At 43.7% G+C, this 27,979-nt stretch overlaps 1 protein-coding gene and 1 long non-coding RNA gene across 2 annotated transcripts; both read right to left on the bottom strand.

Moving 5' to 3' along the window:
* Positions 1 to 7,637: 7,637 nt before the first annotated feature.
* LOC148645393 (uncharacterized) lies at positions 7,638 to 8,102 on the bottom strand. The gene is made up of 2 exons (XR_015928176.1): positions 7,988 to 8,102; positions 7,638 to 7,694 (listed from the first exon to the last, which is right to left on the bottom strand). It is a non-coding gene; the product is annotated as an uncharacterized LOC148645393 (long non-coding RNA).
* A 425-nt stretch (positions 8,103 to 8,527) lies between these two features.
* Positions 8,528 to 16,882, bottom strand: LOC148645394 (uncharacterized). The gene is made up of 5 exons (XM_088611847.1): positions 16,805 to 16,882; positions 16,171 to 16,289; positions 14,575 to 14,651; positions 14,069 to 14,357; positions 8,528 to 8,579 (listed from the first exon to the last, which is right to left on the bottom strand). The coding sequence occupies exons 1-5, from the start codon at positions 16,880 to 16,882 to the stop codon at positions 8,528 to 8,530; spliced, it is 615 nt and encodes a 204-aa protein (XP_088467973.1).
* Between the last annotated feature and the right edge of the window lie 11,097 nt (positions 16,883 to 27,979).

Genomic DNA, 27,979 nt, shown 5'->3' on the forward strand with positions numbered 1-27,979 from the left:
GACTGAAGCTGTGTGACTGGACAAGAGCCTGTCTCCGGGTTTTCCGTAGCCGGCAGTCCGGATCCAGTGAAAGGTCGATCCACTCCGGGTTTTCCGTAGCCGGCAGTCCGGATCCAGTGAAAGGCCGATCCACTCCGGGTTTTCCGTAGCCGGCAGTCCGGATCCAGTGAAAGGCTGATCCACTCCGGGTTTTCCGTAGCCGGCAGTCCGGATCCAGTGAAAGGGCTGATCCACTCCGGGTTTTCCGTAGCCGGCAGTCCGGATCCAGTGAAAGGTCGATCCACTCCGGGTTTTCCGTAGCCGGCAGTCCGGATCCAGTGAAAGGTCGATCCACTCCGGGTTTTCCGTAGCCGGCAGTCCGGATCCAGTGAAAGGTCGATCCACTCCGGGTTTTCCGTAGCCGGCAGTCCGGATCCAGTGAAAGGCCGATCCACTCCGGGTTTTCCGTAGCCGGCAGTCCGGATCCAGTGAAAGGCTGATCCACTCCGGGTTTTCCGTAGCCGGCAGTCCGGATCCAGTGAAAGGGCTGATCCACTCCGGGTTTTCCGTAGCCGGCAGTCCGGATCCAGTGAAAGGTCGATCCACTCCGGGTTTTCCGTAGCCGGCAGTCCGGATCCAGTGAAAGGTCGATCCACTCCGGGTTTTCCGTAGCCGGCAGTCCGGATCCAGTGGAAGGTTGATCCACTCCGGGTTTTCCGTAGCCGGCAGTCCGGATCCAGTGAAAGGGCTGATCCACTCCGGGTTTTCCGTAGCCGGCAGTCCGGATCCAGTGGAAGGCTGATCCACTCCGGGTTTTCCGTAGCCGGAAGTCCGGATCCGGTGGAAGCGGTCTGTCGCTGTGCTCGGTGTGGTTCCGCTCTCTGCTCGTCAAGCACTGCCGGCTCCTGAAAACCTGGCCTTCAGGGCAGAGAGTCATTAGTGAACTCCAGACATCGCTGCAGAGTGTGTTTACCGGCGAGTCGGCTCACGCTGCTGATCAATTCGACCTCCTTGTGTTTTCTTCTTCCTTTATCGTGCAATAATATAAATCCTTTACGATGCACGCAAGACTACATTACAGATCACCGGAGTACATTATACAGGCAAATAAAGATAAGGTACGCACAGCTTTCATGTTGTGATACTTAGACATGGTTTGGAGACGTTCCCTCCTGTGTATTTTGAATCATTCAAATGCGTGTCGCTTTAATTTGGAAGCGCATCATTTCAGTGCATGAGTTTACCTGTTATATTGGGCGAGATTTCACACGGATAATCAAACAAGAACGAGTTTGCCCTGGAATCCATTCCACTGCCCAACCTGAAAGTCAGAGCATGAGAACGGACGGATTGTATGGCGATTGTGGTGTTGCTCGACCACATCAAGTAGGCGAGAAGTACAATCTGCTACTACGACATACGGTCTAATTATTCAATTTTCGATTATTTCTCATCTTTAGGCTATTTATACATCTAATAACGAGCAAGTTTAATGATTAAGCCAATGATACATTATATTTTAGATTCGGTTCAGCAGTATTGAGCAGTAAAATAACATCAATTTGTCTACAGGAAATGTCAGAATTAGAAGCCTTCTTTACACCATTTTGCCGATCTGTTCAGAGTGTTTTAACAACAGAACAATACAAAACCAAACGTAAGGTTTCTGGGCTGCTTTAAGAAAGACAATTATCATCTATATTACTTTTAAATCTATGTACACTGTGTATCTTTACCGGGTCGATTCAATGTACAATTTTGTACTGACGCCTTAACCTTATTATTCATACAAAATCTGTTTGACAATAGTCATGTTTTATTCCACTCAGTTTCCCCAAAGAGGTGCTCCAAAATAGTTTGACAAGATATTGTGAGATTGCGAGAAGGATCTGAAGTATTTATTAGTACAAGTATAACTAAATTGTTTTCCTTGTAGTCTAATAAAGGTTGTAAATTCTTCCATAGTTTCTGATGGTATACTGTTAGTTTCTTAAAAGCATCAATACCTCTCTAGGAGTAGCTCTGGTTACGACGGATTGTTATCAGACTTATCACAAACATTATATCTATTCATAAAATCTGCTTGATTCTACATTTCATCATCCACACCAGTTAATTTGTTGACCCCGCTTATACTATTTTAAACCCAGTTTTCAAAGCACAGGTTTATTTTTTCTCTGTATTCTAGATGATGTATCTATGGGAGGTATGTTTATCTATAAGAGACCACGTGAGGAGAACTTCTTCATGGAAGCTGGCAAGTTTCAGGGGGGTTTCCAGCATCCAAATGGCATTCAAGTAAAAAGTCTATACCCGCTAGTTCCTGAATGATTAAATTAGGGAAACATACACCACCTACTTTGCTTAATTTTGTAAATAATACTCTGTCGGTATCGGTATTAGATGCTCTAAACCCTGTAGCATTTAGGCCTCCTTCTGCCCGTGTTTGACAAATAACAACCATGAATAAAGTTTTTTTTATTATTTTACTAAGGTAGAGAACATCAAATCACAAAATCACCTTTTTGAAAATCTTAATACCAAGATTTTTAATCACATCTTTTACATGTATATTACGTACGGAGCAGACACTTTCCAACAGCCACCAGTTCACTTTTCTGATATGTAAAGAAAGACCAGATACAGAGGAAATGACTTGTAAACGCATTTAATTGCTTTGTCCACCTCTGTGTGCTTTCTCAGAGGGAGAGTTGTATCCTCAGCCAATTGGGAACACCTGTAATCTCTTTATCCTGTACTTGAATACCCTGAAACTATTTGTTATAGGGGTGTAAGCAGTGGGAAGAGGAGTGGGCTCGTGTCGAATTGCCTTACCCGTTCCCAATCTGCAGGAGGTCCCACGACAGCAGGTAGCTGCTCCAGTCGCTGGAGCTCAGTTCGCTGTCGAGGGAGGACGAGGGCTCTGGCTCGGGGGAATCACGGCTCCACAGCTCCTACCTGTTGCAGAGTGTTTCTGCCCTCCCGATGGCCTCTGTGTTTTAGAAGGATCTGTCTCTTTTCGCTTGCTTACACCACAGGTTTCATCGACGATAGTGTGCATCCTGAAGCAGTGAGTTATCGGTCTTATTTCTACTGAGAAACAGTTCAAGCACTCACAAAACAATAACCAGGAGACGGTGTATGAAAAAGTATTGTAAGACTTGCAGAGTAGATTTGAATAGACAGTGGACGTCACACTGCGTGCTTGAATATCAGAGATTCAGTTCATTCTTTCCTGTAGGTTAACTTCCTGTTTGACATTGTTCCGCTGTCACTTCTTCACAAACTCTTAACTCGCCGTGTTCAATTTTGTGTTGAGTTACAGGAACCTCAGCATCAGATGAAATCCTCTTCAGCACCCCAGGGAGACTGGGGGACTTGCCAGATTTTCAGCTTTATCACTGGGTCCTTCAGCTCAGGGCTGTTGAGCAAAGTGCTCCCCTCTGCTGGAGAGCCACAGGGGCACTACAGAGCGGCCTCGTGTTCCCTGCTCCTGCCCGTGCCTGTGGACGGCCAGTGTGACCGCGCGCGAGACAAAGTAGTGCATTCGTGGTGTAAATACAGAATGTTCACTAGCTGACTGAGGAAAGTTACAGAGACGGGAGTATACGTTCTGAAATAATGTGAACCACTGTTACTACACACAGACAGACTACTTAAAAATCATGTGGCTTTTTAAGGTCGTTTTGTCTGCCTAAAGTACGTTAGATTTGTCACAGCAAAGAGTTTGAATACTTACAGAATGCAGCAGCTAGAATTGTTACTTGCAGCAGAAAGAATGACCACATAACCCCCATACTTCTCTCTCTTCATTGGCTTCCTCTCAGGTACAGGGCAGACTTCAAACTCCTTCTACTTACTTACAAGGCTCTCAGAGGTCAGGCACCTGTCCTGCCTCGCAGGGATGCTGCAGAGGAGAAATACTGTCTGTCATGGGCTGGGCACCATGTGAGTTGAATGCTGCATCAGTGCCATGGATCCAAGAGGGGCATCATGGATACAACTGTCATTTAGGAGGATTCTGCTGGTCTGCAGAGACCTGCGTGGGGTACTGACACACAGACGACGTGATGGATGGATGGATTAATACCCGCATTCATTTCTTTCTTTTTTTTTAATGATATAATGTTAGCATGCCCAAAGGGGTTGGGCAGCCAGTTGACCTTGGACCCCTAGAGGATTTTATTCTCCTTACTGAGGAGTCTTTGGTTCCTTTCCTCCATTGTCTTCAGTTCTGTATTCACAAAATGTATATTTACCTGCATTGTTAAGCGCCTTGGGGCAACCTTGTTGTGAAAGGTGCTATATGAAAATAAATTGAATTGAATGGAATGACAGAGTCACGGCTTTTCCAGTTTCCTCTCCTATTATCTTCTTTATCTGCACTCTAAAACACAGTGAAACCTTGAACATTTCAACTGGACCACTGCCGTTCTACATCACAATGACTTTAACTAGGACGGAGACTTGAATGGGATGAAAAAGGAAAAGGCATTCTTTGCAGGAAGAAATTAAACTGTTCCACCTGATCACTTGCTAAACAAAGTGATTCACTGGAGTGGAGGCGGTGAAAGCTTTGTGAATCAACTTACAAAAGGAAACATGTAAGAAACGTAGCTCCCATATTTAACCCTTGAAAAATCTATGAGTGCTATGTGGAGGTGAAAGTATTGTTCAATTATTCTAATAAAGCTCACTCAACTAAGACCCAGAAAAGTACCAGAGTATTCTCACCTAAGAGGAAATACTAACAAGTAGGATGTTAAAATGAAAAGCATTAAAAACTGAATGATCTTCAGTAGCTGAAATTATTATTGAGCTCTGGGTCACAGAGCTCCTGAAAAAAAATCAAATTTCAGCAGACACCCAAGGTGAGCACCATGCTGAGCCAGTGTACAAGTGTATGAATCACAGTTTCAAGGAGCTTTTTTCAGTTTCGTTCCACTGATCGGCCAACACGGGGGGAACTTCAGTCTTACTCGCCCTATTGCATTAAGAAACTGTACAACGTTCTCCAATAAGAACTTGCGACCTCACCTAACGAAAAGCAATTTGCGTAGCAGGGAAAGACTGGACTCCCACTGGGGATTTTTGTTTTTCATCCCGATGGTGATGTGCACTATATAGAACGTTGCTGGACCCATGTGCAATTGGCGTCATTTCTAATCTAGAGGTCAAAGCTGTGAAACTTTCAAAGAGATGGAAGATCTCTTGCGAGACACCAATTCACAGAAGGGGCTAATGAGATCTTTGCTTGAAGTCTCATTGTGCTGCACTATTTCATTTTTCAGTGGGCACGACTCACAGGCATCTAAAATCATCTCAGTGACGGACTAAACAGGCCTCTCGCAAAGACTCGGGAACGGACACAGACCTTATCATCTCTGCTCCTCGGGAAGCGTGCAGAGATCACATTAGATGTGTTGCTCAAGCTCTTTATTGTCACGTACAGTAAACCCAGCAGTGTGGTCAGTGCGGGATGTGTTCTGTCCTGACGGCAGGGTCAGCAGCCAGAGGAGACCTGAAACACAAGACGGAGAGGTAAGACATTGATTCCGACAGAGAGAGCTTTCACACCGGGTTACTGACAAGAGGAGCAATAAGAGAAGAGTTGTAAAGACACGCCGAAGAGAATATTCTCATCTAAGAGGAAATATTAACAAGTAGGATGTTAAAATGAAAAGCATTAAAAACTGCATGATCTTCAGTAGTGAAATGATTACTGAGCTCTGGGTCACGGACAGCAGGGGAGTGAATGAGTTGTTTATTTTGTTTCCTGTGAATTATGTAGAATTCACAACGTGTTCCATTTGTACAGGAAAACCATTGAGAGCAGATTCACTTCTTCTGCGCCAGAATGAATGATTTCCATCTTCACTCTAGGGTACTGTACTTTATAGCACTGTATTGTATTCTGCATATATGTCTGTTATGTATACATTTTCTTTCTCACTTTGTCTCTCTGTCCATTTGTATCAGTTTGTTGGAGAGCACCATCACACCAGCATCACAACATTTATTCTACTGCCTTATTAAGCAAATGTCTCTACTAAATTCTTTTTATATATAAAACATTTTTTGACATGATATACACAAATGGCTAATTATACTTTCTGATTATATTTCCATCTTAGAAATGAAGCATTTCTCTCCTGCAGTTTGAGGTTGTTAAATAGAAAACTGGATCACTCCAGGGCCGAATCTTCTCCCTCTCTTACACTCTCTTACATTCGTTCACAATGATCACAAGAGCAAACACATAGACTGGCTTCTCACAAAGTGTGTCGATGACACAGTCCCGGTCAGCTTACTAAAGGACCCAGAAAATCACCACGGGCCAGTCTGAACAGTTTCACGGAATAGTCTGTTGACTTCTCTTTGATGTTTCATGTTACAAGAGCAAAACAATACTCACTGATTTGAGGATAATTGCGCCATCCCTCCAGCCTACTGAAATGAACCGTCAGACTGCAGAAGCTGTCAGTGACTACAGGTCCTTGGGACTGGTCAGAGAAACCTGAGATGAGACAAACGTTGTGAGACCATTTATAAGCTTGTGACCTCAAATTAAAACGGAAGTCAGACATTTTCAAAGGGGGCAACACTGCGGCACAGTGGTTAGCATCGCTGCCTCATAGCACCGGGGCCCTGGGTTTGATTCCAGGGGTGCTGTCTGTGTGGAGTCTGCATGTTTGTTCGCGCTGCAGGGGACACCTCACCCCCACAGGGCACACAGACACAAACTCACACCACAGCCCATTTTTCTACAACACAATCAACCCGCCAGTATCAGTTTGTGTTCAGTGCTGGGGAGGTGCCTTGTCCTTGCAGAACAAAAACAAGGTGATCAGGACTGACGGCAAGATTCAGGTATTCAAGTACCCAGTAAATCCAGGGCTCAAATGGGGGAACTGTTTCACGAGCTACACAACATCCTCACACACGATGACAGAGCCTTGGAAAGCCGTGTGGAGAGTGAGGTGCTCGTACCCAGCCGGAGTTAAAAGACCACGCATTGAGCAGAACAACTGAGCAAAAGCACACTATCGATCTACCCAACCCAGAAAAGCACACATCTCTGTGATACAGAGGCTAAGGCAACATGTGAGTAAAGGATTTTGAATCAGCAATTGTGCTGATGAGCCAGTCAGCAATTTTTCAGAAACAGCAAACATGTCGTCAGCCTCCAGGAGCTGCAGAAGATTGTGAGATATAAAGGAGTGAAACCAGGGCAGGAGAAACTGATTCCTCGTGTAGGAAGCTGAGGAAAAAGATGCACACCCTGCAGACTGAAAGGAAGACAGCACAAACTATCGGTAATGTCAGCCTAGAAGAAAGTGTAGTGCAGTGTGTTGCAACTAAGTTTTTGTTCAATATTTGTTTTGTCTGAAAGAGACTATTTTGATCAGATACATGCAATACTATTTCTTTCTCATTCTCTGTCTTTTTATGTCTTATTTGGATCACACCATAAAGTTCATAACCCAGCCAGTTGCTTTGGCTCTGAAAGCATCCCTCAGCAGGGACAGCCCTGATCCCCAAACACAGGGCTGCCCTTCCCACTGCCCATCTGCTCTCTGCCCAGTGGAAGTAGCGTTTCTGCCCCGCAGCTGTGTGAGAGAAGATGACCTGAGAGCACTAACCCACCTCTGGAGAGGGAAGAGTCTCAGCTGGAAGGGAGGAGGAGCTGCCGGGCTGCCGCAGACAAGGCGCCGCTGAAATGATAGAGAAATCTTTTAGAATCAAACGTCACCTGGCTCAGTGTTTAAGCTGTAGTACATGATCACATTATATTATTAAAACATGCAGACTGCCATTTCCATTCTGTACAAACAAAGGGTTTTCCATTGTAGAAAACACCACTGCAAATCCAAAGCGGACTGCACTGGGACTGCAGTCCAGAGAAACCCATCATGTTACAAGAACTGGAGGCCATTTCACACCAAAACTGTATAATAGGATTCTTTCTGCACACCCAGTACTGGGGGCTGTGTCAGAGGCTCCTCACCGTTCTGTGATGATTTTAGACGTCGAATCGGGCAGGAGGCAGGCGCTCTTCGGGAGCTCTCGTCCCGTGCTATAACTCGGACCACGCGATGGCACAATTGCTTCCTACATACAAATTGAAACTTCAAACAACAAAACCCAACAAGAAATCTGTGCACACTTGGACTCCTGCTGCAGCTGAGGAGCTGTCACGCACACACCTCCTGTGTGGGTAGTGTTGGCCGTAGGACATGTTGCTCACAGAGAGAAAAAATACACCATAGCAAGTCAGCACTCAAACAAACCAAAAGGCCAGTTTTATTGAAGTTCACGCAGCTGGCCACACAAACACTCACTGGGTCTCTTCACCAGGTATCCACACAGACAGCACCCCAGGAAAACAGACCCATGAGAACGGGGCAGAGCATGCAGACTCCACACAGACAGCACCCCATGAACAGGACCCATGAGAACACAGGCAGAGCATGCAGACTCCACACAGACAGCAGCCCAGGAACTAAATCCAGGCTCCCACCGCTGCCACCCACTGCGCCGCCGTCTCTCACCTCCACTTGCAGATCATGACGCGACCGGAGACTGGAGACTCCTCACTCCTGCAGTAACACACCCCAGCAGGAGGAGGCGCCGACGGACTCGCTCATGGTGCAGTGAGCCCAGCGGTGTGAGGCTGGTGTCCAGCGCTGATGTGTCCCTGATAGTCCTGTCCCACAGCCTGCGAGTCACCGTTTCTTCCACAAAATACTCCAGCCAGCGCTTTTTAGACTCAAGTTTCTTAAGTTTCTGTTTTTCTCGCAGATTAGATTAAAAAGCCGCCTGTTGACCTGCTGGAGGTCAGACCCGCTCCGGCAACAACTACTGCAGCTCCGTTGCCCCGGCAACCACGTTTTATTTAACAAAGTAAAATAAACACAGGAGAAAAGTTTGCAAACAAGACAAGAGAGCTCAGAAACCCACAGACACGACGGCAGTGGGTTTTGTTTCTGTGTCGAGTTGATAAGCCAGGCAGGACGAGCGCTGCAAACACACTAGAGTACACATAACACAATCAGGGGTACACAAGACTCCTGCTCTTTACACAAACAGCTTCAACAGGTCAATAAAGAGCAGGTCGGCACAGCTGTCATGATGTCTCATTTACAAAGAGTCTGAAGATTTGCTCGTCTCTTCCCAGAGCAGCTTCACTCCGGAGAGCAAGAAACAGCTCCTGCCGAGTCCGTCTTGTAAGACAGACATAGAAATCCGCGACACGGTAAATACACTGACATTGTATAATTAATTCTGATGCTCTATCAAATCTGCGGAACACGTGTGGAGCGCAGTCCAGAGCACTATAGAGACTACATTTCCCACAAGCCCTGTGGCGACTTCCTTTTGACGTAATCGATTCGCGTCTTTTTATTTTTAATTATAACAACAATACATGCCATAAAAACAAGAATACATATAACACAGAGTATAGTCAGGGGCACATACGATAATACATGTACATGTTATGGAAAAAGATTAAACAAGTAATCTTGTTTAATAGCAAACAAAAGCAGATAAGGTCCGTACATGTTTCAAATTGTCTGTACAGACGCATTTACATCCGTTTTAAAGTGTTTAAACATGGGTCTCCTCTCACAGCATTTCGTTAATTATTATATCGTGGAAGTATCATATTTGTTTAAATACAAACGATATTTTCATTTTACTTTCAATAGGTTTAAAATGTAGTATTATTTAACTTCTTTAAAAGTAATGTCAATATTAGTTTCCTTCTTTACGCTATCTTTCAGAGTTGCTGTCACAAACGTCACAGTTATCATCTGTATTGATTTTCAATCTCTGCACAACGAGGATCTGTACGGAGGCGCTATTGGACTCGCCGCCATAGACTCGTGTATCTCTGTCGCCGCCCAGTGGACATTTGTCGAAAGTGCAGTTCTTTTTAACTTTTTATTGTAGCAATAATTAATTATAATAATAATTGCTTACACTTATATAGCGCTTTTCTGGACACTCCACTCAAAGCGCTTTACAGGTAATGGGGACTCCCCTCCACCACCACCAATGTGTAGCATCCACCTGGATGATGCGACGGCAGCCATAGTGCGCCAGAACGCTCACCACACATCAGCTATCAGTGGGGAGGAGAGCAGAGTAATGTAGCCAATTCATAGAGGGGGAGTATTAGGAGGCCATGATTGGTAAGGGCCAATTGGAAATTTGGCCAGGACACCGGGGTTACACCCCTACTCTTTTCGAGAAGCGCCCTGGGATTTTTAATGACCACAGAGAGTCAGGACCTCGGTTTTACGTCTCATCCGAAGGATGGCGCCTGTTTACAGTATAGTGTCCCCATCACTATACTGGGGCATTAGGACCCACATGGACCACAGGGTGAGCGCCCCCTGCTGGCCCCACTAACACCTCTTCCAATAAAAATAGATACAATACAAACAAGAGTATATTTATAGCACATCAATAATTCCATCAGGGGTACATAGTATAATATATTTACACTTCTGAAAAAAAGATTAAACCAGGTAAATAAAGATAAGGGCTGATATAGTCTGTAAATACACTTTTACATCTATTTAAAATGTTCTAACGAAGCTGCCTGAGGAAAGAACTTACTGTTTTGATTACATGAATCAGAGATTGTGACTCTGCCTTTAGCTTCCCATTCCTTCCAAACAATTTCAATTTCACACCTCTGGTTGTGCCAGAGGGTCCCCAGCACTGCTGTCACCTCTTCTGTACTCCTCCTATGCTAACAGCTGTGTATCTACTGCTGACTCCGTGAAAGGAATCAAGACTCCAGATGATCCCACCCAAATAAAAAAAAAATCCTGGAGTGGAAGGAGGTCTGTGCTTTAGTCGGCTGGTGCCGTGAAAACAACCTCTAACTCTATATAACTCCAACTGCCTGTGTCTCAGGAAGCCCTGGTCCATTTGTAATGGAAAACCGTTGAGAGCACTAAAATGACTGATTTCCTTCTTCACTCTAGGTCACTGTGCTGAACAGCACATTACTGTATTCTGCATATGATATGTCTGTTATTTACACCTTTTCTTTCTCACTTTGTCTCTCTGTCCGTTTGGATCAGGTATTTGGAGAGCACCACCACACCAGCCAAACTACCCAAACAGTTGCTTAGGCACTCAAGTGGACTCGATCAAATTAAACTTTCCAACCTAAACAGGAAAATGACAGTTTAAATGGATTCTACTGCCTTATTAATCATATTTCTCTTCTAAATTCTTTTAAAATAAAAACAAATATTTCTGACATGATACACACAAATAGCTATTTTTATACTTTCTGGTTATATTTCAATCTTATAAATGAAGCATTTCTTTCCTGCGGTTTGAGGTTGTTAAAGAGAAAGACCCCATACTATCACAACCCCCTTTACAGGCTGGTGAAAGAGGTGAAATGAGGTAGCGGAGGTGTAATTGAGTCGGACAGCAAACTCTCACCTGCTGCTTGCCAGGACAGGAATCTTACAAAGGTCCCCTCCTCCCAGGAGGGTCACAGTAACAAATACTAAACACGAATGATTACAGTTCAGGGCCCCAGCACTGCCACCCACTAAAATAAACATGACACACAAGAGGACCCATAAGACAGTCATAGAAATCCATGACACGATAAACACGCTGAAATGGTACAATAGAATTAATTCTGATGTTCAATCAAATCACCGAAACACGTGGGCAGTGCGGGCCAGAGAACTACAGAAACTACATTACCCATACGCCCTGTGGGCGACTTCCTTCTGACGTCATCGACTCGCGCCTTTTGAATGTCATTTTAATTTTTGGTTTATTGTATTTATTTTGTATTTTGTATCCATGTACAATACATTCATTCATTACTCTTGTTTGCAATGCAATGTATTCTTTGCTGTTGAAAATGCTTAAATATTTTTAAAATTAAAATAACTTATTAATACGAACATTACTAACGGTATTTTAATTAAAAAAAACTTTCGGTGAACTTTTGCTGAATGACCACCAAGCGGCGCCATTGGCACATTATTGTAAGAATTATCATTTCTAAGAAATTTTCCAGTTTAATTCCACTGACCGGCCATCAGAGGGGCACTTTACTCGTCCTGCTGCTTCTGTTGAATTAATAATTGCTTAAATTATTGTCTGGTTAAATTGTCTGGTGGTAAGTATTTGTAATATAGGATTGCTCATGTCTGATCTGGAACACGAGATGGAAGTTTAACATGTGTGATTCACTGAGGTGGAGGGGTGGCAAATGACTGAAAGAAGTCTTGCCATGCTGTATTATTAATAGTAGTAGCAGTATTGTCGTATTAACATGAATCCTCAGACTCACTAACATCTCCAATAGAACGACAATCTCACACATCAAATATTAGAGGACCCTTCCTTTATACCTAAAAGCTTTCAGTTGTTGGACAATGAAAAGAGTGCTTTCAGGAATCTAATTACTGTTGTTATAAACTCATTACAAGCTAATTGTCTCATTTCTTTTTTTTCTTTCTTCTCTTTTCAGCAGCAAATAAACCCATTACTTGATCCCTTACATTTCAAAACGCTCTGTATCAAACCAACAAATCGTTCATAAATTTAAACCATGTTTTTGAGAAACTAGCCTTAAAATCAAAATGACTACATTCATATGAAACACACTCAGAAACAATATCAAATGGTTTGATACAGAGTGCAGAAACAACTGAAGAGAACTACCAGAACTAAAACAACACCAAAACAAAACAACAACAACAACAACAACAACCAAACCAAAACAACAAGAGAGACAAAGAAATACAAGACACGATAAATACGCTGAAATTGTATTAATATAATTCATTCTGATGTTCAATCAAATCAGCGAAAAACATGGGCAGGGCAGCCCAGTGAACTACAGAGACTACATTACCCATAAGCCCTGTGGGCGACAACATTTTGACGTCATCGACTCGCGTCTTTTGTATTTTTATGAGACCAAAAACTACAAGAAAACGTAACGTAGCAGTCGTATTGTCAGGGTACATGCAATAATTCATGTACATTTTATGGAGAAAAAAAAAGTTTCAACAAGGTAAATGCAGATAAGGCCCGTCCATGCTTCAACGTTCTTACAACACAGAAACAGACACATTTCAGAAAGACATTCTGAAATAAAATGTCTTTACATCCCTCTTAAACTGTTCAAACACGGTCTCCTCTCACACCATTCCCTTAATAATTATGTTGCGCAAGTATAATAATGTTTTAAAATACAAACGATATTTTCATCTTCCTTTCAATGGGATTAAAATGTAACAAATGTATTTCTTTCCGATTTCAAGTCTTTCCGATAGCGCTTTGAGACTCAGCAACGTGGACTCGTGTATCTCTGTCGCCACCCAGTGGACATTTCTCGGAAGTGTCACCGCCCGCCGGAATTCGGAAAAGTCCCGGGACTGAAGCTGTGTGACTGGACAAGAGCCTGTCTCCGGGTTTTCCGTAGCCGGCAGTCCGGATCCAGTGAAAGGTCGATCCACCCCGGGTTTTCCGTAGCCGGCAGTCCGGATCCAGTGAAAGGCCGATCCACTCCGGGTTTTCCGTAGCCGGCAGTCCGGATCCAGTGAAAGGCTGATCCACTCCGGGTTTTCCGTAGCCGGCAGTCCGGATCCAGTGAAAGGGCTGATCCACTCCGGGTTTTCCGTAGCCGGCAGTCCGGATCCAGTGAAAGGTCGATCCACTCCGGGTTTTCCGTAGCCGGCAGTCCGGATCCAGTGAAAGGCCGATCCACTCCGGGTTTTCCGTAGCCGGCAGTCCGGATCCAGTGAAAGGCCGATCCACTCCGGGTTTTCCGTAGCCGGCAGTCCGGATCCAGTGAAAGGCCGATCCACTCCGGGTTTTCCGTAGCCGGCAGTCCGGATCCAGTGAAAGGCCGATCCACTCCGGGTTTTCCGTAGCCGGCAGTCCGGATCCCGCGGAAGGCTGATCCACTCCGGGTTTTCCGTAGCCGGCAGTCCGGATCCAGTGAAAGGCCGATCCACTCCGGGTTTTCCGTAGCCGGCAGTCCGGATCCAGTGAAAGGTCGATCCACTCCGGGTTTTCCGTAGCCGGCAGTTCGGATCCAGTGAAAGGCTGATCCACTCCGGGTTTTCCGTAGCCGGCAGTCCGGATCCAGTGAAAGGCCGATCCACTCCGGGTTTTCCGTAGCCGGAAGTCCGGATCCCGCGGAAGGCTGATCCACTCCGGGTTTTCCGTAGCCGGAAGTCCGGATCCCGCGGAAGGCTGATCCACTCCGGGTTTTCCGTAGCCGGAAGTCCGGATCCGGTGGAAAGGCAGATCCACTCCGGGTTTTCCGTAGCTCACGCTGCTGATCAGTTCGACCTCCTTGTGTTTTCTTCTTCCTTTATCGTGCAATCATATAAATCCTTTACGATGCACGCAAGACTACATTATCGATCACCGGAGTACATTATACAGGCAAATAAAGATAAGGTACGCACAGCTTTCATGTTGTGATACTTAGACATGGTTTGGAGACGTTCCCTCGTGTGTTTTTTGAATTATTCAAATGCGTGTCGCTTCAATTTGGAAGCGCATAATTTCAGTGCATGAGCTTACCTGTTATATTGGGCGAGATTTCACACGGATAATCAAACAAGAACGAGTTTGCCCTGGAATCCATTCCACTGCCCAACCTGAAAGTCAGAGCATGAGAACGGACGGATTGTATGGCGATTGTGGTGTTGCTCGACCACATCAGTTAGGCGAGAAGTACAATCTGCTACTACGACATACGGTCTAATTCTTCAATTTTCGATTATTTCTCATCTTTAGGCTATTTATACATCTCATAACGAGCAAGTATAATGATTAAGCCAATGATACATTATATTTTAGATTCGGTTCAGCAGTATTGAGCAGTAAAATAACATCAATTTGTCTACAGGAAATGTCAGAATTAGAAGCCTTCTTTACACCATTTTGCCGATCTGTTCAGAGTGTTTTAACAACAGAACAATACAAAAACAAACGTAAGGTTTCTGGGCTGCTTTGAGAAAGACAATTATCATCTATATTACTTTTAAATCTATGCACACTATGTATCTTTACCGGGTCGATTCAATGTACAATTTTGTACTGACGCCTTAACCTTATTATTCATACAAAATCTGTTTGACAATAGTCATGTTTGATTCCACTCGCTTTCCCCAAAGAGGTGCTCCAAAATAGTTTGACAAGATATTGTGAGATTGCGAGAGGGATCTGAAGTATATATTAGTACAAGTATAACTAAATTGTTTTCCTTGTAGTCTAATAAAGGTTGTAAATTCTTCCATAGTTTCTGATGGGCTACTGTTAGTTTCTTAAAAGCATCAATACCTCTCTAGGAGTAGCTCTGGTTACGACGGATTGTTATGAGACTTATCACAAACATTATATCTATTCATAAAATCTGCTTGATTCTACATTTTATCATCCACACCAGTTAATTTGTTGACTCCGCTTATACTATTTTAAACCCAGTTTTCAAAGCACGGGTTTATTTTTTCTCTGTATTCTAGATGATGTATCTATGGGAGGTATGTTTATCTATAAGAGACCACGTGAGGAGAACTTCTTCATGGAAGCTGGCAAGTTTCAGGGGGGTTTCCAGCATCCAAATGACATTCAAGTAAAAAGTCTATACCCGCTAGTTCCTGAATAATTAAATTAGGGAAACATACACCACCTACTTTGCTTAATTTTGTAAATAATACTCTGTCGTATCGGTATTAGATGCTCTAAACTCTGTAGCATTTAGGCCTCCTTCTGCCCGTGTTTGACAAATAACAACCATGAATAAAGTTTTTTTTTTATTTTACTAAGGTAGAGAACATCAAATCACAAATCACAAAATCACCTTTTTGAAAATCTTAATACCAAGATATTTAATCACATCTTTTACATGTATATTACGTACGGAGCAGACACTTTCCAACAGCCACCAGTTCACTTTTCTGATATGTAAAGAAAGACCAGATACAGAGGAAATGACTTGTAAACGCATTTAATTGCTTTGTCCACCTCTGTGTGCTTTCTCAGAGAGAGAGTTGTATCCTCAGCCAATTGGGAACACCTGTAATCTCTTTATCCTGTACTTGAATACCCTGAAACTATTTGTTATAGGGGTGTAAGCAGTGGGAAGAGGAGTGGGCTCGTGTCGAATTGCCTTACCCGTTCCCAATCTGCAGGAGGTCCCACGACGGCAGGTAGCTGCTCCAGTCGCTGGAGCTCAGTTCGCTGTCGAGGGAGGACGAGGGCTCTGGCTCGGGGGAATCACGGCTCCACAGCTCCTATCTGTTGCAGAGTGTTTCTGCCCTCCCGATGGCCTCTGTGTTTTAGAAGGATCTGTCTCTTTTCGCTTGCTTACACCACAGGTTTCATCGACGGTAGTGTGCATCTTGAAGCAGTGTGTTATCGGTCTTATTTCTACTGAGAAACAGTTCAAGCACTCACAAAACAATAACCAGGAGACGGTGTATGAAAAAGTATTGTACGACTTGCAGAGTAGATTTGAATAGACAGTGGACGTCACACTGCGTGCTTGAATATCAGAGATTCAGTTCATTCTTTCCTGTAGGTGAACTTCCTGTTTGACATTGTTCCGCTGTCACTTCTTCACAAACTCATAACTCGCCGTGTTCAATTTTGTGTTGAGTTACAGGAACCTCAGCATCAGATGAAATCCTCTTCAGCACCCCAGGGAGACTGGGGGACTTGCCAGATTTTCAGCTTTATCACTGGGTCCTTCGGCTCAGGGCTGTTGAGCAAAGTGCTCCCCTCTGCTGGAGAGCCACAGGGGCACTACAGAGCGGCCTCGTGTTCCCTGCTCCTGCCCGTGCCTGTGGACGGCCAGTGTGACCGCGCGCGAGACAAAGTAGTGCATTCGTGGTGTAAATACAGAATGTTCACTAGCTATCTGAGGAAAGTTACAGAGACGGGAGTATACGTTCTGAAATAATGTGAACCACTGTTACTACACACAGACAGACTACTTAAAAATCATGTGGCTTTTTAAGGTCGTTTTGTCTGCCTAAAGTACGTTAGATTTGTCACAGCAAAGAGTTTGAATACTTACAGAATGCAGCAGCTAGAATTGTTACTTGGAGCAGAAAGAATGACCACATAACTCCCATACTTCTCTCTCTTCATTGGCTTCCTCTCAGGTACAGGGCGGACTTCAAACTCCTTCTACTTACTTACAAGGCTCTCAGAGGTCAGGCACCTGTCCTGCCTCGCAGGGATGATGCAGAGGAGAAATACTGTACACAGCATAGTTTCAGAGGCCTGTCTGTCCTGGGCTGGGCACCATGTGAGTTGAATGTGGCATCAGTGCCATGGATCCAAGAGGGGCATCATGGATACAACTGTCGTTTAGGAGGATTCTGCTGGTCTGCAGAGACCTGCATGGGGTACTGACATACAGACGACGTGATGGATGGATGGATTAATACCCGCATTCATTTCTTTCTTTTTTTTTAATGATATAATGTTAGCATGCCCAAAGGGGTTGGGCAGCCAGTTGACCTTGGACCCCTAGAGGATTTTATTCTCCTTACTGAGGAGTCTTTGGTTCCTTTCCTCCATTGTCTTCAGTTCTGTATTCACAAAATGTATATTTACCTGCATTATTAAGCGCCTAGGGGCAACCTTGTTGTGAAAGGCACTATATGAAAATAAATTGAATTGAATGGAATGACAGAGTCGTGGCTTTTCCAGTTTCCTCTCCTATTATCTTCTTTATCTGCACTCTAAAACACAGTGAAACCTTGAACCTTTCAACTGGACCACTGCCGTTCTACATCAAAATGACTTTAACTAGTACGGAGACTTGGATGGGATGAAAAAGGAAAAGGCATTATTTGCAGGAAGAAATTAAACTGTTCCACCTGATCACTTGCTAAACAAAGTGATTCACTGGAGTGGAGGCGGTGAAAGCTTTGTGAATCAACTTACAAAAGGAAACATGTAAGAAACGTGGCTCCCATATTTAACCCTTGAAAAATCTATGAGTGTTATGTGGAGGTGAAAGTATTGTTCAATTATTCTAATAAAGCTCACTCAACTAAGACCCAGAAAAGTACCAGAGTATTCTCACCTAAGAGGAAATACTAACAAGTAGGATGCTAAAATGAAAAGCATTAAAAAGTGAATGATCTTCAGTAGCTGAAATGATTATTGAGCTCTGGGTCACAGTGCTCCTGAAAAAAAATCAAATTTCAGCAGACACCCAAGGACAGCAGGTGAGCACCATGCTGAGCCAGTGTATAAGTGTATGAATCACAGTTTCAAGGAGCTTTTTTCAGTTTCGTTCCACTGATCGGCCAACACGGGGGGAACTTCAGTCTTACTCGCCCTATTGCATTAAGAAACTGTACAACATTCTCCAATCAGAACTTGCGACCTCACCTAACGAAAAGCAATTTGCGTAGCAGGGAAAGAGTGGACTCCCACTGGGGATTTTTGTTTTTCATCCCGATGGTGATGTGCACTATATAGAACGTTGCTGGACCCATGTGCAATTGGTGTCATTTCTAATCTAAAGGTCAAAGCTGTGAAACTTTCAAAGAGATGGAAGATCTCTTGCGAGACACCAATTCACAGAAGGGGCTAATGAGATCTTTGCTTGAAGTCTCATTGTGCTGCACTATTTCATTTTTCAGTGGGCACGAAAATCATCTCAGTGACGGACTAAACAGGCCTCTCGCAAAGACTCGGGAACGGACACAGACCTTATCATCTCTGCTCCTCGGGAAGCGTGCAGAGATCACATTAGATGTGTTGCTCAAGCTCTTTATTGTCACGTACAGTAAACCCAGCAGTGTGGTCAGTGCGGGATGTGTTCTGTCCTGACGGCAGGGTCAGCAGCCAGAGGAGACCTGAAACACAAGACGGAGAGGTAAGACATTGATTCCGACAGAGAGAGCTTTCACACCGGGTTACTGACAAGAGGAGCAATAAGAGAAGAGTTGTAAAGACACGCCGAAGAGAATATTCTCATCTAAGAGGAAATATTAACAAGTAGGATGTTAAAATGAAAAGCATTAAAAACTGCATGATCTTCAGTAGTGAAATGATTACTGAGCTCTGGGTCACGGACAGCAGGGGAGTGAATGAGTTGTTTATTTTGTTCCCTGTGAATTATGTAGAATTCACAACGTGTTCCATTTGTACAGGAAAACCATTGCGAGCAGATTCACTTCTCCTGCGCCAGAATGAATGATTTCCATCTTCACTCTAGGGTACTGTACTTTATAGCACTGTATTGTATTCTGCATATATGTCTGTTATGTATACATTTTCTTTCTCACTTTGTCTCTCTGTCCATTTGTATCAGTTTGTTGGAGAGCACCATCACACCAGCATCACAACATTTATTCTACTGCCTTATTAAGCAAATGTCTCTACTAAATTCTTTTTATATATAAAACATTTTTTGGCATGATATACACAAATGGCTAATTATACTTTCTGATTATATTTCCATCTTAGAACTGAAGCATTTCTCTCCTGCAGTTTGAGGTTGTTAAATAGAAAACTGGATCACTCCAGGGCCGAACCTTCTCCCTCTCTTACACTCTCTTACATTCGTTCACGAATGATCACAAGAGCAAACGCATAGACTGGCTTCTCACAAAGTGTGTCGATGACACAGTCCCGGTCAGCTTACTAAAGGACCCAGAAAATCACCACGGGCCAGTCTGAACAGTTTCACGGAATAGTCTGTTGACTTCTCTTTGATGTGTCATGTTACAAGAGCAAAACAATACTCACTGATTTGAGGATAATTGCGCCATCCCTCCAGCCTACTGAAATGAACCGTCAGATGCAGAAGCTGTCAGTGACTACAGGTCCTTGGGACTGGTCAGAGAAACCTGAGATGAGACAAACGTTGTGAGACCATTTATAAGCTTGTGACCTCAAATTAAAACGGAAGTCAGACATTTTCAAAGGGGGCAACACTGCGGCACAGTGGTTAGCATCGCTGCCTCATAGCACCGGGGCCCTGGGTTTGATTCCAGGGGTGCTGTCTGTGTGGAGTCTGCATGTTTGTTCATACAAACAGAAACTTCAAACAACAAACCCCAACAAGAAATCTGTGCACACTTGGACTCCTGCTGCAGCTGAGGAGCAGTCATGCACACACCTCCTGTGTGGGGATCAGAGTTCCATGGGATCACTTTCTCATGGGATAAAGACAGGTAGAGCAAAACAAGGACTGGATCAGTCTCCCATGGGATGTGGATGGGTAGAGCAAATCCCTGACTGGATCAGACTTCCATGGGATCCGAACTGGTAGAGAGAAACCCAGAATGATCAGACTTCCATGGGATCCGGACTGGTAGAGTGAAACCCAAAATGGATCAGACTTCCATGGGATCTGGACTGGTAGAGTTAAACCTGGACTGGATCACATTTCCATTGGATCTGGACTGCTAGAGTGAAACCGGAAATGGATCAGACTTCCATGGGATCCAGACTGACAGAGTAAAACCCGAAGCGGATCATACTTCCTTGGGATCTGGACTGTTAGAATGAAACCCAAAATGAATCAGACTTACATGGGATCCGGAATGGTACAGTTAAACCTGGACTGGATCAGATTTCCATGGGATCTGGACTGGTAGAGTGAAACCCGAAATGGATCAGACTTCCATGTAATCCGGACTGGTACAGTTAAACCCGGAGTGGATCAGACTTCCATGTGAACTGGACTGCTACAGCTAAACCTGGCACAGATCCGTTTCACATGGGATCTGGACTTGTAGAGAGAAAACCAGAACAGATAAGTCTCCCATGGGATCTGGACTGATAAAGCGAATCCATGACTGGTTCAGTCATCCAAGCAACCCAGAGCAGATAAGACTTCCATGGGATCCGGACTGGTAGAGTTAAACCCGGACCGGATCAGACTTCCATGGGATCCAAAGAGGCACAGTAAAACCCGGACCGGATCAGAGTTCCAAGGGATCCGGACTAGATGAATTAAACCCGGACCGGATCAGACTTCCATGGGATCCGGACTGGTAGAGTGAAACCCGAAATGGATCAGACTTACATGGGATCCAGACTTGCAGAGTAAAACCTGGAGTGGATCAGACTTCCTTGGGATCTGGACTGGTAGAGTAAAACACGGAGCAGATCAGACTCCATAGGATCTGGATTGGTAGAGCAAATCCCTAACTGGATCTGACTTCCAAGGGATCCAGACTGGTAGACTTAAACTCCGACCGGATCAGACTTCCATGGGATCCGGACTGGTAGAGTGAAACCCGAAATGGATCAGACTTCCATGGGATCCAGATTGGCAGAGTTAAACCCAGAGCGGATCAATCTTCCTTGGGATCTTGACTGGGAGAGTAGAACACGGAGCAGTTCAGACTCCCATGGGATCTGAATTGTTAGAGAAAATCCCTGACTGGATCTGACTTCCAAGGGATCCGGACAAGTAGAGTTAAAACAGGACCGGATCAGACTTCCATGAGATCCAGACTGGTAGAGTGAAACACAAAATGGATCAGACTTCCATGGGATCTGGACTGGTAGATTTAAACCCTGACTGGTCAGATTTCCATGGGATCCGGACTGGTAGAGTAAAACGCGGACCGGATCAGAGTTCCATGGGTTCCAGACTGGTAGAGTGAAACTCGAATTGGATCAGACTTCCATGGGATCCAGACTGGCAGAGTAAAACCCAGAGCAGATCAGACTTCCGTTGGATCTGGACTGGTAGAGTAAAACACGGAGCGGATCAGACTCTCATGGGATCTGGATTGGTAGAGCAAATCCCTGACTGGATAAGACTTCCAAGGGTTCTGGACTAGTAGAATTAAACCCGGACGGAATCAGACTTCCATGGGTTCCAGACTGGCAGAGTAAAACCCGGAGCAGATCAGACTTCCGTTGGATCTGGACTGGTAGAGTAAAACCCAGAGCGGATCAAACTTGCGGATCCGGACTAGTAGAATTAAACCAGGACCAGATCAGACTTCCATGGGATCCAGACTGGTTGAGTGAAACCCAAAATGAATTAGACTTCCATAGAACCCGGACTGGTAGATTTAAACCCGGACTGGTCAGATTTCCATGGGATCCGGACTGGTAGAGTTAAACTCTGGCCGGATCAGAGTTCCATGGGTTCCAGACTGGTAGAGTGAAACATGGACCAGATCAGACTTCCATGGGATACGGACTCTTAGAGTTAAACCCAGACTGGTCAGATTTCCATGGGATCCAGACTGGTAGAGTTAATCTCCGTCCGGATCAGATTTCAATGGGATCTGGAATAGTAGAGCAAATCCCTGACCGAATCAGACTTCCATGGGATCTGGACTGGTAGAGTGAAACCCAAAATGGATCATATTTCCATGGAATCCGGACTGGTAGAGTGAAACCCAAAATGGATCAGACTTCCATGGGATCCGGACTGGTAGAGCAAAACCCGGAACGGATCAGATTTCCATGGGATCCGGACTGGTAGAGTTAAACCCCGGACTGGATCAGATTTCCAAGGGAACTGGACTGGTAGCGTTAAACCCGGACCAGATCAGATGTCCATGGGATCCGGACTGGTACAGCAAAACCCAGAATGGATCAGTATCTCACGAGATCCAGACTGGTAGAGTGAAACACGGACCGGCTCAGTTTCCCATGGGATCTGGATTAGTAGAGCAAATCTTTGACTGGATCAGACTTCCAAGGGGTTCGGTCTGGTAGAGTTAAACCCGGACCAGATCAGATTTCCATAGGATCTGGACAGGTAGAGTGAAACCCAAAATGGATCAGACTTCCATGGGATCCAAACTGGTAGAGTAAAACCCGGACAGGATCAGACCTCCATGCATCCAGACTGGCAGAGTAAAACCCGGACCTGATCAGAGTTCCATGGGTTCCAGACTGGTAGAGTGAAACCCAAAATGGATCAGACTTCCATTTGATCCGGACTGGTAGAGTGAAACCCAAAATGGATCAGACTTCCATGGGATCCGGACTGGTAGAATGAAACCCAAAATGGATCAGACTTCCATGGGATCCAGACTGTCAGAGTAAAACCCAGACCGGATCAGAGTTCCATGGGTTCCAGACTGGTACAGTGAAACCTGAAATGGATCAGACTTCCATGAGATCCAGACTGGCAGAGTAAAACACAGAGCAGATCAGACTTCCTTGGGATCTGGACTGGTAGATTAAAACACGGAGAAGATCAGACTCCCATGGGATCTGGATTGGTAGAGCAAATCCCTGACTGGATCAGACTTCCAAGGGATCCGGACTAGTAGAATTAAACCCAGACTGGATGAGACTTCCATGGGATCCGGACTGGTAGAGTGAAACTCAAAATGGATCAGACTTCCGTGGGATCCGGACTGGTAGAGCAAAACCTGGAACGGATCAGTTTCTCATGGGATCCAGACTGATAGAGCGAAACACGGACAGGATCAGTCTCCCATGGGATCTGGATTGGTAGAGCGAATCCCTGACTGGATCAGACTTCCAAGGGATCCGGACTAGTAGAATTAAACCCGGACCGGATCAGATTTCCATGGGATCTGGAATGGTAGAGTGAAACCCAAAATGGATCAGAGTTCCATGGGATCTGGACTGGTAGAGCGAAACCTGGAACGGATCACTTTCTCATGGGATCCAGACTGGTAGAGCGAAACAAGGACTGGATCAGTCTCCCATGGGATCTGGATTGGTAGAGCGAATCCCTGACTAGATCAGATTTCCATGGATTCCGGTCTGGTAGAGTGAAACCCAAAATGGATCAGACTTCCATGGAATCCAGACTGGTAGAGTTAAACCCGGAGCGGATCAGATTTCCATGGGATCCGGACTGGTAGTCAGACTTCACACACAATTCTCTACAAAGTGAGCCACACTGCCAACCCAATAGTACATCGCTTACAAGTGTTAGAAGTTACAAGAGTTAGTAAAGGATTGTTTACAGCTATACAATATGCTATAAAAACACAGCTGAGATGGGTTTCTTGGTAAGATCTATCACAAGTTACCAAAATTCTCCAAGGCCTTGATATGGTCAAACCAAAGGGTTTCTTTCAAATAAACATTAAAACACAATCCAATGGGCATAAGTGGAAGATGTTTATTGCTTTAATAAACGAGAGAGGATGGACTACTTAATCCAAAGGGTCATAGCTATCCAGGCCTTGTTTGAAACTGATCCTTTAGCTTCATTCAAAAAAAGCTGGATGAGATTCTTGGTTCAATTAACTACCAAATACTACCGAATGGGCTGAAACAGATAAATGGCCTCCTCATTTGTAGCCTTTCCTATGATCTTCTATGGGAATTAAATAAATAAGAGCGAGAACAGAGGACATTACTTACTGTTTCCTCCAACAGACAAAACAGCTGCATGTGACTGTTCAGATCCAGTGGCACCCACTTTCAATGAATCAGAAGAAGCAGCAGAACCAAAAAATGTATGGTGAAAAATTGGTTCCTATCTGTCTTTGCACTTCCAGAACCCCCTCCCCCCCACAAAGACACACACCAAAACAAACTTAATCAGTGCCACACTTTAATGAAGCTGTCTCCCACAGTAAATACATATTGTACAAAGTTTGTATATAAAAAACATTGTCTGTGCCTGAAGTTAAACTATAAACCACATCCAATGTAAGGCAATGTTAAAAAGAGACTAATGTAAACTTACAAGTTTCCATTTTGTGTATAAAAGGGTGCTGGTATTGAATTGTTAAAGGAGTAAGCTTTAGTTTGAATGCACATCAGAAAAGTGATATTAAAACAACAAGAAAATAATTATTTCCTTCTCTCAGTTTAGGACCAATAATCTGGTGATCTTTATATGACTGTTTTAGAGACTGTTTTTTGTAATAGCTGCCATTGTGGTTTAGTAGGCTTTTATACTTACCTGTACCTGAATCATGATTATAGGAATGTATAGGAGTGTATAGAATGTATAGGAATGTACCTCAGGCTGAAGGATGGAGGGAAGGAAAAAGGCCTTACTTTTTATTTGAAGATTTTTACTAGTGTAATTTACAGATAGATTCCAAATCACTTATAATCTATTTTAAAGTAGACTGATTCTAGGTTAGAGTTTGTCAATCATTACCCATCACCCACCAGATAAGATCGGGAAGTGGGAAGCACCTACAGGGGGGTACAAATAGAGCCACCATTGTGGAGGAAGTTTCTGTGGAAGAAGGCTAGACCTGTTATCGAATTCTGGAAGTTTGAGAAGAACTGTTAAGATTTAAATCTCCTGATGTCAGGATTTTTTTGTTTAAACATTTTTTTCTGTATGTGGTAAAGAAGGTAAAGTCAGAGTAAGTCTGTTGGATTTGTTCCTACCTCTTAAAAAGAACCTGCTCGTTGCTTTAACCAAATTTCCTGACAAATTCTGCTTCCTTTTTCATGATTTACCCCTGACAGCTGTATACACTATACTATACAGATGCAGCCATTCAAAGTGCGCGGTACAGACACGTACCGGAGGTAATTGGCTACGGCGTGATGCAAGATGACGCGGGGTACCGCGGTACGTGATTGGTTGACCGACAGGGGCACTCGTGGTCCATTGGTCTGTCGTAGAAAGACTTACAGTAAACGTCTTTACTGTGCCCGTTGTAGATATTGAATTTTACCACTGAAGGGAAATCTTAGTAGCTGAGCATTAAAAGAATAGGAGCATACTGTAACGCGTGTGAAGGCCATAAACGATATTAAGTTGGGAACATAAACATACAGTATATAGCTCGTCTTGGTACTTTAAAGAAAAAATACACACCAGTATTCCATTTCTCCCTAAACATTTTAAGCATCGAAGTCTTTAACTAAAGAGATACCGGAGTCAACAAGCATACTTTTAGAATTTGATTAAAAGGGAATATAATATGGAATCGCGTATCTAAAGAATTTAATAACGATATGATTATATTCGTGTACTGCGACAGGGCTGTGTAGGGCTGTTTCGCCTCACTCTTCATGCGACTTCCCTTGTAGCCTACTGGTCTACGTGCCAGATTACCAACTCACGGGTTGTGTGTTCAAATCCAGCTGGTGCTGGGCTTTTCTCTTAACAAACATTTCTTCGAAAAAATAGAATAGCGATATTATGGACAATCAATTGACTTTTATATTTCAAAATATCACAACATGATCGATTCTAAGTCATTTTTGATAACAATGAATAGTTTGGAATTGTTTATATTGTATTGCATACTGTCCAGCCTCCATTTCTCTATAAAAATTTACTCTATTACACACACACAATAGAAGCAGGAAGCAGAAGCAGGGACCGTTGTCAGAAGGGAAGAAGGTGACTATTCATTGTTATCAAAATAGTAGTCCTTGAAAAGCTTCACGGGGGTCTTGAATCAGGCAACGAGCACTAAAAGTGGCATTGTTGCTTTGTAGCTGGAGTAATAAGCTTCTCTGTGAATTCTTTCACTTTAACCCAACATGAGGGAAAGAAGAAGCAGAGTGGGTAGCAACATTGAAAACCAGCAGACTGTTCCACCCACTCACTGCTGACTGTTCATATTGTCAGGGCTTCCCCCATCTCACCTTACTCGAAGAATGCTTGAAACTGTTCCAGATTAGCCCATGAATGAGGAAGAAGTCCTTCCATTGAGGAACTGAGAGCAGTTTTCTAACAGCAACACTGGAACCAGCAGTGCACTGCTGAACATTAACACCTGTTACTTTCTGTTTCCTAGAGCTTTTGTGAAAATTGTAAAGCAGATCTCAGAGACTAATGATTTTGTAACATGAGGCTGCTGTAAAGGATCATCAGATTTATTACAGCAGCATCAAATATGCAGAATAAGTCAGGAAATGAAAAGAATGAAAATGCTGACACTGAATTTACACTCAGACATTTACAAAATGCTATTCAGAGGAATTTTGAGTTGTAAAACGTCTCGTAATATTTCATTTTTTGTCAACAGATTTTTACAAACTACTTTCTATTTTGTTGGTCTTCAAATGATCAAATACATTAAAAAAAGCAATACAATAAAATTTTCCACAAAAATATTTTCCAACCTTCCCACCTTTTCAGATTTTTACACTTTGCCTTCAGTAGTAGAGTCATTACAGTTCTTTGAAGCTCAAATCTCCATATCTTGCACCAGGAAAGGTGCAAACAGCAGAGGCCTTGTCTAATATTCAGTTCACGAGGAATGATGGCAGCCGAAAGCTTGGGAGAAATTAGAATCGTTTATTGAGATGTGGAGATTTGGCGTAACCCGTTTGGCTGAGGGCCAACCTCCTGGCCGTTGGACGGGGAGGATAGGACCCCCATGCGACCAATGGGGCAGCTGCAAAGGTGGAGAGAGGGTGGAGGAGGGATGCAGAAAATGAACGAGGAAGAGGAGTGGGTGACGTTTGATATATATGGAGACTGGTTGCTTACGTCAGGATTAGAGAGAATTGCAGCAGCTGTGTCGAATGAGCTCGGCTGCTTTCATTCCTCCCGAACTTTCATTAAAAACTCCATTTAATAGTGAAATCATTTTTCTGCAAGCTTCTTAGAAACTTCATTTCCACAGCTTTTCCATTGTGGTCACTATAAAACCAGAATAGATACTCTTGGTTAAGGGAACGTCAGAGCAGCTGGGGTCAGTTTTTTTCTGAAGCAACTAAAAAAGTAAAACCTTCAATTCTGACCACAAAACAGTAACACCAAGGGAGCTCATATTTAACATTTGGGATTTTTTAAATGCATGTAAATCACATAAGAGGTCTGTCACTACAACTGTCCCTGAACCATACAGTATCTTCAGTGAGACAAATATACAGATCCAGGCTAGTTTAAAATATCTAATTACCATTTATTACATTCATCATTACCAAGGGAATTACATATATCCACAGCTTTCCTGTGACAGAGAGTCTGTTTGTTTCCATGAATATATTTTAAAAACATATCATTTAAAATGTTACAAAGAAGAAAAGGCCTATCTAGCCCATTTAAAAGTTAGTACTAAAT

This window comes from Lepisosteus platostomus, chromosome 18 (assembly GCF_059453375.1).
Source record: "Lepisosteus platostomus isolate fLepPlt1 chromosome 18, fLepPlt1.hap1, whole genome shotgun sequence".
In the NCBI taxonomy this organism is placed as follows: Eukaryota; Metazoa; Chordata; class Actinopteri; order Semionotiformes; family Lepisosteidae; genus Lepisosteus; species Lepisosteus platostomus.